Source organism: Siphateles boraxobius, unplaced genomic scaffold (genome assembly GCF_051911475.1).
Source record: "Siphateles boraxobius isolate OS27281-9 unplaced genomic scaffold, OSU_SipBor_1 8, whole genome shotgun sequence".
NCBI lineage: Eukaryota > Metazoa > Chordata > Actinopteri > Cypriniformes > Leuciscidae > Siphateles > Siphateles boraxobius.
Genome location: NW_027509208.1, coordinates 38,567,634 through 38,578,972, shown reverse-complemented (window position 1 = coordinate 38,578,972; position 11,339 = coordinate 38,567,634). Strand labels below are relative to the sequence as shown.

The 11,339-nt window shown below is 34.9% G+C and overlaps 1 protein-coding gene across 1 annotated transcript; it reads left to right on the top strand.

The window, feature by feature from the left end:
• Positions 1-2,603: 2,603 nt before the first annotated feature.
• Positions 2,604-11,306, top strand: eif2b2 (eukaryotic translation initiation factor 2B, subunit 2 beta). The gene is made up of 8 exons (XM_077219403.1): positions 2,604-3,227; positions 4,150-4,270; positions 5,581-5,732; positions 6,366-6,529; positions 7,553-7,648; positions 7,841-7,978; positions 8,054-8,120; positions 11,120-11,306. The coding sequence occupies exons 1-8, from the start codon at positions 3,056-3,058 to the stop codon at positions 11,275-11,277; spliced, it is 1,068 nt and encodes a 355-aa protein (XP_077075518.1). The 5' UTR covers positions 2,604-3,055; the 3' UTR covers positions 11,278-11,306.
• The last annotated feature ends 33 nt before the right edge of the window (positions 11,307-11,339 follow it).

Here is an 11,339-nt window from a genome sequence, read left to right as displayed (position 1 = left end):
AATTGTTTGCCCTTATTTTCTCAAGTCGATTGTAAACTCCATCATTGATGAAAATCAGTCAGGTTTTATGGAAGGCCGTCATATTTTCAATAATATTAGGCTTGTCTTCGACCTTATTGATTACTCTGATCTGATTGAGGATGACAGTTTAATTCTTTTTTTGGACTTTTTCAAGGCCTTTGACACTATTGAGCATCCTTTCATTTTTTTTTGTTCAGAGCGTTTTGGTTTCGGGCCCTATTTGTGTAATGCCATGAAAACGTTGTATGCGGGAGGAAACAGCTCTGTGAAATTGGGCCATGGCACAACCCAGAGATTTCTTCTGGAAAGAGGAATTCGGCAGGGCTGTCCAGTGTCTGTATATCTTTTTCTTATAGTAGCGCAGACTTTCTGTCATCTTATTAAGGATAGTAAGCTTGAAGGAATTCGTATTGCCGGTAGAACTATCTTAATTAGTCAACTAGCTGATGACACAGCCTTATTTTTAAAAAACTCCAGTCAGGTTCATCAGGCGATTAAAAGTATTCAGTTGTTTTCTAATGCCTCAGGTCTGCACCTTAATATTAAAAAATGTGAAATTTTAGCCTTGAAAAGCTCCCCTCTTGTACCTATGGATGGTATCCCTGTTAAAGAAGCTGTTAATTATTTGGGTGTTGTTGTCTCGAAGAGTGAGCAAGATAGAGTTTCTATTAATTTTAATCCTGCTCTTCAAAAGATTAAAAGCAAATTTAATCTCTGGCTATTAAGGGACTTGTCCCTCAGCGGTAGAGTCCTTCTGTCAAAAGCGGAAGGGATTTCCAGATTAACCTATATTGCTTCATCTATACATTTAGACAATAAGACTATCAAAACTATTGATCAGATTTTGTTTAATTTTCTTTGGAAGAATCGTGTGCACTACATCCGTAAATCTGTTATTTTAAATTCACTTAAAAGTGGCGGCCTGGATTTTTTAGATTTCGATACTTTAAATAATACCTTCAAAATTAATTGGTTAAAATTTTGTTTGAATAAACCTTCTCTGGGGAATTTTATTCCTAATTTTATTTTTGACCAACTTGGGGGCCTTTCTTTTTTACTGATGTGTGATTATAAAATTGACAAATTGCCGGTGAAACTCTCTGCCTTTCATGCTCAAGCTTTATTGGCCTGGAAGCTGATCTACAAGCACAACTTCTCTCCGCAGCGTTGTTTTATCTGGAATAACCGTTGTATTTTGTATAAACACAAAAGTTTTGTTCTAAAATGTTGGTTTGAAAAGGGTATTGTTTTAGTTTGTCATTTGTTTAACTCTCAAGGATACCTTATGACGTATGATGAGTTTCTTTTGCACTTTAATTTTCCTGTGACTCCCAAGGAGTTTGCTCTTGTATTTTCTGCAATCAGTTCTGGTTTAATGTCTTTATGTAGAGGTGTCTTGTCTTTAGTTGATGTGCCCATAATTAACCCCACTGACACAGTATGTGGTAAAATTTGTTTTGTACAGTCCAAAAGCAGCAACAAGTCTATTCGTAATTCATTTTTGAAGGAGGTTGTTACCAAATGTTGCTCTATTACTTATTGGACTAACTTTGTTAATGACGTTGATTGGGGACGTGTTTGGTTGTTACCTCATAAATGATTTGTTACAAATAAGGTCAAAGAAATCTCCTTCAGAATATTGCACAAATTCTACCCTGTCAAACATTTCCTTAGTAGGTTTAGGAAAGACATTGATGTGAGTTGCTCTTTCTGCTCTCTGCACTTGGAAACAGTACCCCATATTTTCTGGCATTGTAGTCATGTGAAAAGATTATGGTATGAGGTGTCTATGTTTATTAAGGATAAAGTGCTTTTTAATTTTGTTTTGCTTTTTGAAAATGTAATTTTTGGTTATTTAAAGTATGATAGCAGTGTGATTAAGGAGGCTTTTGTAATTAATTTGATAATTGTATTAGTCAAATTTTACATCCATAAGTGTAAGTTTTCTAACAAAAAGCCCCTTTTCTATGTATTTCTTATAGAATTCAAAAATAATTTTTCTACTATTCAATCTAGTACTAATGCAAAAGCTAATAAGACTGTGCATTTGTGTACTATCTTCAAAATCTTTGATTGATACGAGGTCTTGTCCCTTTTTTAAATTATTTTTTTTATTTTACCTTTATTGTATTTTTGTATCTCCCCTGGCTTTAAAGTGTATCATGTATTGTATTGTCTTGTTTAAGCAATAAAAAAAAAAAAAAAAAAAAAAACTTGCTGTTAGCATTCCATTGACTCCCATTCATTTTGGCGTCACTTTGACAGCGAATAAATTTACATCTGAGGCGTCCAAAGACTTAATTTGTCCATTATTTATTTCTAAATAAACACGACAATGTATAAAAGGCTCCATTTTTTTTATTTTTTTTTTTATTGCATGAACATCAATAACATAACATGAACAAAACCAAAAAAAACATAAAAATGCCAGGGTTAAAGATACACAAATATACAATAATAAAAGGCTCCATTACTTTGTATCTTACGTTATGGATTGCGTCATAAAGACGCGACTTTATGTCGCATAATAGAGACATTACCGTATAGACAGGAAGAGAAGCTCGCAGGCAATCTTTTACTGTCTATGAGACAATCGGGGGGACATAGAGGCATAAAGACAAGGGAGAAGCCCATAGATAGAGAGTCCATAAAAACAACGGGACAAAATATTTCAAGAACGTTTTTGAGGAATTAGGTGATTCAGATTTGATTTGCCACAGCTACTAGAAGATGTACAATTGTCAGACTGTCGTCACGCTCAGTTTGAGCCTGCGCAGTCGCTCAGCCACCAGACAGGAAGTGTAATAATCAGGCTTCAGTCTTCTGCGTTGAAATCAATGGGGTCGCTGTGTCCAATTCTTTTACTGTCTATGGTTACAACACAGTCCTGATCGCCGTTAAACAGCAGAAGAAGAGCCGGTCGCTCATCGTGATCGTGACCCGGAGGAGGTTCTTCTGTCTGGTTCCGTGAGGGTTCAAGCTGTCAGGAGAAATAACTCGCTCTATTTAGCGCTTTACTGAGACACAAGACAAAATGCCTGGCGCTGATAAAGAGACGGATCTGTCCGAGCGCATCGAGTCGTTTCTCTCCGAGCTGAAGCGCTGCGGGAGCGGGGCAGGATCTCTCCGGGGCTCCGCGGAAACTGCCCGAGAAACGAGCGCTTTACTCCGCAGAATCACCGCACAGGCCCGCTGGAGCAACGCCGGTGAGTGAGAACCGTAAGATCGGATCAGAACCAGAACCCGAGCGCTGCTCCAGATGCTGCTCGCATTTTTTCTTTCATTTTTTTATTGCTGAGAGCGGAAAAATAAGCATACATCACATACTATCAACTACAACAATGACACTATTAAAGGAAACAACAGAATATATATATATATTAAATAATAGTAATAATAACAAAAAATAAATAAAAATAATCTTGCTATCCTATGACTTCATTCATTGTGAATTCTTTAGATGTAAAATATGAGCATCGTCGTGAGGGACTCCCATTTTAAAATTTAAAAGGCAATTATAGATTTTCATGTGTAACGTTACAATATATAGGAAGAAAAGTAAATAATAATTATTTATTTTAATTATTAGTTTTATTTTAAAAATACTTCCTTTCTATTTAGTTACATTGTTTTTTTTTTACATTAGTTAGATTAAGATGTTTTTTACTTACTATAGTAATCTAACGTTACTGTAACTTGAATGTAATATTTATTGCTAATTTATTATCTGTTGTGTAATATCTATTTTATTATTTAACTAGTTTTTTATTAATTTAATCTAAAATTGTTTTTTTATTTTAATATAACTTATTTATTTTAATTCATTTTTAATTTATTATTTTTTTAAATATTTGTTATGGTTTATTTCAATTTAATTTAATTTTTGTTTATATTTATTTTAGTCCATTTTTATTTATTTATTTTAACCTTACATTACGAAACCTTTTTTTGTTTGTTTCTATGTATTAATTTATTTTAGTCTAAAAAAAAGTATTTTATTTTAATCTTATTTCTATTATTTATTATTACATCTGTAAACTTTTCGACAGACACCCTGGCACTCCCCGGACCCCAGTTTGAAAGCCCCTGGTTTAACAGGATCTTGATTTCTCTGGTGTCCTCTTTCAGGTGAGCTGATGGAAATCATCCGGAAGGAGGGCCGACGGATGACAGCAGCCCAGCCGTCTGAGACCACCGTCGGGAACATGGTCCGCAGGGTGCTGAAGATTATTCGAGAAGAGTATGCGAGGTGACACACTCTGGATGTACCCGAAATAGCCATTTAACTTTATTCGCTCTTCCCTTCCACTAATATATTTAACTTTATTCGCTCTTCCCTTCCACTAATATATTAAACTTAGAGTGAACTACAGAAGTTGAAATATGGTATGCATCATCTTGGGTATGCCAACACATGCTAAAATGTTCTTTAAAAATCACTCGGACAAAACAACAAACATGACCATCCAATCAAGTGTCAGCATATTGTCAACATGAATGACAGATAACAGTTATAATACTAATTTTGTCCACTGGGAGCATGACTGGGACTCACTGTAAAAATAATGCTTTTAGGTCTAATCGTTTTCCATCCTGTCTCTTTCAAAACTATCTTGTATTTTTCTAAGCTTTTTCATCAAATCCTATCATCACAGTATCAGTGGAGATTACAGACTGTTAACTTTGTTGTAGTATAAGAATATTTGGAAAGATGCATGGCAGTTGTCACCTATTTGCTTACATTAGTCCCCTATATTAGTTGTCGGTACGGATTTCGTGGGAAACGACATACTTTCATAATTTGTCCGCGCATGTTTATGCATAGGCTATCTGTAAATAAAGGAAAGAAGGTCGGTCCACTATATGCAACGAAAGTAACTTGAAGCCACAACCATTGATCCTTGAACTGAAAAGAGTTTGCAAGCGGAAAGGGAAAGCGACAGACCGGTTGTAATAAAGTACGAATCAACATCGTTTGCATAGCATCACAGTGCAATGTTTATGTTGGTAACAATGTCAATTTCTAAAGAGTTGGAATATTAGCCTATAAATAAAATAGCCTTGCCATGTTCTAGTTTCCACCGTCATCTTATATCAATAGCAATTGCTATCTAATGTCAGCGTTACCAAACATTTACTGTTTTTTTAAAACTATTGATTTATAAGCCACTTAGCACTTACCTTATGACATATTTTCAGATATTCGTCTCTCATTATTGTGAGTTTTGACTTTGATGTTAGCTGCAGTGTAGTGACATTCGCACTGATTATAAGTCGATCATCTGAAACATCGAGTAAATCACATCAGCGCGTTTCAAACGGTTTCAAACCATCAGATTAATCCGCGCCGAACCACAACTCGCATAATTACCAAAACAATATTCCTCCGCAAGTAGTTGCAGTTTATGCTTCAACCGTTAGAGGGCCTAAAGTGTAAAAGTCTAAAGTAGCTTTGAGGTTAAAAAATGTACAAGTATCAGCAGGTTTATGAACGTGATGTAGTGAGTAAATGATAGCAGAATGTGAATCATCAGAGATTGTGTCTCTCTCTCTCCTCAGGTCCAGAGGCAGCAGTGAGGAGACGGATCAGCAGGAATCTCTGCACAAGCTGCTGACGTCTGGAGGATCCAGCGAGGACAACTTCAGACAGCACTTCGCTCATCTCAAATCCAACGTCATCGAAGCCATCAACGAGCTGCTCACAGAACTGGGTGAGAATCCAGAACGATCAAGCTTTTTGCTTTTTTATCCAGCAGTAGTGGATAAACTACAGTCGAACAAAAAATTAATCAGATATCATTTTTGATATTTATTTTACTTGTGGGTGCAGGACACTATAGTTCATGTAAGTGAGGATAGCAAAATAAAGTAAACTGACATTATTATACCCCAAAATTCTTCGTACAGTGGACTACCAGTAAAATTAATAAAAATGATGGACTAAAAATTAATCAGACACTTTGACCTGACCATGTTTTGCTTGTGTGGTTTTTCTTTACCTGCTAATGCGAAGTTTTTAGATCACAAACTGAACAAAATTAAGCATTGCTTGGTAATTGGTTGACCTAAATTGGTATTATCTAATTGTGTAGTTCAATTTAACAGCTGACAGATATTTATCATAATTCATCTGTGAGAGTCTAACAGAAGATTGGACAAAGCCAGTGAAATATCAACTGATTTGATAACTCTCAGTTTTTGTCATATTTTATTACCATTTTCTAAACTATGACAGTGATAATGTGAGATGTTGAAGGTGTCTAAACAAATTTTGGTTTGACTGTATATGTTCTTGTAATGCTAAACAAATGCATGGTTGATGAAATGTTTGTGTGTGTTTTCAGAGGGCACCACAGACAACATCTCCATGCAGGCGCTGGAACACATCCACTCCAACGAGGTCATCATGACCATCGGCCGCTCCAGAACAGTGGAAGCTTTCCTGAAAGACGCAGCGCGGAAACGCAAATTCCATGTTATCGTTGCAGAGTGTGCGCCTTTCTGTCAGGTGAGTACATGCTGGCATTCAGTGCATTTTACTAAAGCGGCTCTCGCAAAAAACATCTCAGTCCTGGCAGATTTAAACTATAGCAGAACTAGCCAAGAATGAACAACACTGTCATTATACATTACAATAATGTTGAATTATTATTAAATAATAATTATTAAATAATTAGATATTATTTAATAATTTACAATATTATAAAATAATGTAAATTATTATAATTAATCAACATTTTAATATATTATAATTATATTCTTGTCATTAATACATAAGTATAATAATACATTAATAAATAGTACATTATTATTAATAAATATATTTAAACATTTAATAATAGTTTAATATTATATATTTATATACTTATACCATTGTAATATTTAAATAATATAATATCTAATCATTTATAATATTGTTAAATAATATAAATCATTATAAATCTAAAAAATAATACTAATATTTATAATGTAATAATACATTTTTATATATTATTAAGGCTTGTCATTAATAAATACATGATAGAAAATGAATATTAATAATATTTTAATATTATATACATTTTCATGACATTGTATTATTTAATATTTTTTAAAATAATTATACTATAATAAATAATAACTAATTATTAAACATTTTGATAATATTATTGTACTTTTTTATCATTATTAATAAATACATAATATATTCAATTTTACTATTTAAAAAAATATATATTACCATTTATTTTTTAAATGTTATTCTCAAAATAATCTTTAATAATATATTAATTTATTTATACTATTAGTATTATTTATTTAAAAAAGAGTTTTATATGGTATTAAATATTATTAGTATTATTTATTAAAAAAAGAGTTTTATATGGTTGTAATAGGTTTTAACCATTTAACCAAATCATTTTAAAATGGTTTTATATGGTTAACTTCACGTTTATTTAAGTTTTTTAAGCATGTGTATTTGGTGGTGTTGTAAATTTTCAGGTCCTTGAAAATAACTCGACTAAACTCACATAAACTCCTTTTTGTCCATCAGGGACATGAAATGGCCACAATTCTTTCCAAAGAGGACATCGAGACCACGGTCATCCCAGACGCTGCCATTTTCGCTGTAATGTCAAGAGTCAATAAGGTGAAATAAAGTAATGATGCACCAACAGAATATTCAAGATATAACAATTATCCTAATTACCTAGAAATGTCATCACATACTTAAAACAGTATTATTTTGTTTCGTGTTAGTCACACACAGGCATTAGTTTCTTGATGAATGATTGGAACCTGGTAAATGATGGAAGCACATGTTTCCGTGTGTGTTGTTCAGGTCATCATCGGCACACAGACGGTTCTGGCTAACGGGGGTCTGCGGGCTCTTAATGGCACACACACACTGGCTCTGGCTGCAAAGCATCACTCGACTCCTCTCATCGTGTGCGCTCCCATGTTTAAGCTCTCGCCACAGGTATCCGACACACTTACACAGTGAAGTCAGTACATAATATCCTGAAAATGCTGATTTGTGTCTTTGTTTTTGTAGTTTCCTAATGAGGAGGACACGTTTCACAAATTTGTTTCACCACACGAAGTTCTTCCCTTCACTGAAGGTATTTACTCCTTTTTAATGAAATTATTTACAAGTTTACACATTAAAGTAAAGGGTAAAGCACCTGGTATTTTTTCTTTGTATTATTAAAAGAGGCCATTTGATGCTTTTTGATGTTGTCCTTTTCTTTGGTGGGAATGTTTACATCGGGTCAATTCATGCATTTTCTCTGATCGGATAGCTATCCGTTTTTGAAAAGATGGCAATTTCCCTCCGAAATACAGAAGTAAACACTGAGAACGTTAAAGTAAGTGATTACGTGTTTATTTATTGTGTGATTGCCCCAAAGCCAGATAATTAATGTGCTGGCAATTTAAAAAACAAAACAAAGACGAGGATGCGTAAAAAGACGAGTTTTAAAACATTTATGATATGAGCCCTCATGTTTTGCTTGTATATAGAGCTGTCACTGTAATACTTAGGAGTTCTGACACATCATTGTCCTTTACTGACTACCTTTGATACCTGTCAGTCTTGATAACGTCAAGAATGTAAAATCCTTGAGGTGACTCCCATGAGCACAGTGTTGTGATGAATGTTGCTCTAGAGTTGGGCGGTATCCAAATTTTGATACCGTCAAACCTCCTCCCTATTTTACCGGGGTATACAGTATTACCGTGACTAATTAAAAATTATGACATAAGGCTCAGACAGCATCACCAAACTGTTGGCTTGTGCCTACACCGTTCAGGAACTGAATACCAGATCGGGCAAAAAAAAAAAAAAAAAAAATCAAGGCCAACCCGTGCACGTTGTGTCTGATCCCTGCTGACGGCATTAAATGTAATATGAGCCGGAGCCCTATTTAGACTCGACTATTTTTAATACGTGGGCCATTAAAATTTGGTGGCGCCAAATAATTTTTTAACCCAGGTGCTGAGGGGGTGGTAGATATAAATACTATTTATAAATGAGCAAAAATGGGACACTTAATATTTAATTATTCTAATTATGACAATTAAAGTATTCATTTTATTAATTAATTTAAATTAAATTAACAAGCAAGAAGTGCATTTGTAAATCCGGTGACACGCGTCCATTGATTTTTATTAATACAACTTTTCTGTCAGTGCTGCAAAGATTAAGTTGACGATCGCCATCTCCTAGTGAACGCGCATATATAGAGAGAAATGCAAATCATGGATTACATAATCAGAAGGTATAGGCTAGCCTTTTTTTTCCGTTTTGAATTGTTTCGTTTAAAGAAATTGACGATTGATATCTCGGTAGTGAACGCGCATATAGAGATAAATCATGGATTAATCAGAGAGTATGCTGCCTATATTTCTTTTCCTTTTGAATTGTTTCGTTTAGAGAAATTGACGAATCGCCGTCTCCGTAGTGAATGATAGAGAGAAATGCACATCATGGATTACATAATCAGAGAGTAGGCTAGCCGATTTCTTTTCGTTTTGAATAGTTTCGTTTAATGAATTTGATGATCGCCATTTCCGTATGAACGCGCATAGAGAGAAATGCACAGCATGGATTAAATAATCAGCGAGTGGCCTATTTCTTTTCGTTTTGAATTGTTTCGTTTAATGAAATTTCAAGCTTTATTTAGATATCTGTCATGTCTGTGAGACATACACTGAGTTTCGGTTAATTTATGATGAGATTTCAATGCAAGTGACCGTGGCGCGCCAGCGCGCGATCATGTCATGATTATGTTGTCTGCTATATTTGATTCTTATTTATTAAATCCAGGCAATTGGTTGATAAAAAAATTATTAAAATTAAGATACAATTTATACAAAACGAAATTCACTTTAAAGAAAGGCCTTTTACAAAATGAAACTTAATTAAGTGGTCAATGTGTGACTCCCGATGCATCCCATCTTACTTGTGCTGTTCAGTTTTCATTATCAACGTAAAAAAAAACCATTATAATATTTTAACAAATATAAACTAATGCGCTTATTTAATGAACTCGGGGCAAAATGCATCCTCGCAGCAGTGAGTGGGTGGTTGTTTCGGAGATGCGACATTAGGTTAGAGTAGTTTCCATCTCTCGCGGTCACCTTTTTTATTGCAACATTTACAAATTGCCTTGTCAGTATTTACCGCCTCTCCCTTCTCTCTCTCTCTCTTCCACACTGTCACTTGATGACAACTACATAAGCATTTTTAGGCATTGAATAAATGATATTTATATATTATATATGTGACGGTATTGAAACTGATACCGTTGCTATTTTAATACCCCGCGGTATACGATATTACCGTAATACCGCCCAACCCTACTCTAGAGTGATGTAAAAGTCGCATTAATTACGATATGACTGTTCAGACTGAGGTCGCATTGCAAAACATCTGACCTGGCTGTATCTGATTTACTACCACATATGGAAAGGGCACACATCGGAATTGAAAAGATCATGTTCCACGGGTTTGTGCCATTCACACGGTTATGACAAAACCAGTTTAAAGGTGCATGAAGCAATGTTGGGTGATGTCACTTCTTGTTGACGTTCGAAGTATTGTCAAACAAAACGGAGGCTAGCTAGACCCTCCCTCCTCCTCATCCGCGCGCACTAACCCCCCAAATCCTTCTTGTCGGTTATTGGCTGGAACAGTTTGTTTCGTGGTGCGGGTAAGCCCAGTTTGTTTTTGTTGCCGTTTGTGGAGCCTGGGGTGTCTGCAGAGACCGTTTTTTCCCCAGTGTGTTCAGGGGACAGGCAGCTAGCGGATAGTGAGATGTCTGCTGTATGTGACAAATGTTTTGGCCAAAAAAACATGTGACATCGCTTAGAGCACCTTTAATGAATTTACACTGTTCTGACCATCAGAACTGCAGGTTATTATACGAAGCAACTGGTTCAATTGATAGTTTCAAAAAGCTTTTTCTCCCATCACTACTTTTAAAGCATGATGACCTATACTAGTACAGCCAATAAAAAAAAGACCTTTTAAAATGGCATCATATGGCCTCTTTAATAATTTTTTCATTTTATTTTTAATATTAAGATGGTGAATAATTTATCTGAAATGTGTTTCCAGGTGAGATCTTATCAAAGGTCAACGCTCACTGTCCGGTATTCGACTACGTCCCTCCTGAACTCATCACACTGTTCATCTCAAACATCGGTGGAAACGCTCCATCGTACATTTACCGTTTGATGAGTGAACTTTACCACCCTGAAGATCATGAACTTTAGTCTGGAAAATAAAGAATCTCTGACTCGCATGTTTGTGTCACACTTTGGCTTTCAAAATTTCT

Excerpts from the sequence above, each read along its gene's own strand:
- eif2b2 (XM_077219403.1), top strand. The coding sequence starts at position 3,056 with ATGCCTGGCGCTGATAAAGAGACGGATCTGTCCGAGCGCATCGAGTCG. Across the intron at positions 7,649-7,840 it reads TAATGTCAAGAGTCAATAAG|GTCATCATCGGCACACAGAC; the intron begins GTGAAATAAAGT and ends TGTGTTGTTCAG. Across the intron at positions 8,121-11,119 it reads AGTTCTTCCCTTCACTGAAG|GTGAGATCTTATCAAAGGTC; the intron begins GTATTTACTCCT and ends ATGTGTTTCCAG.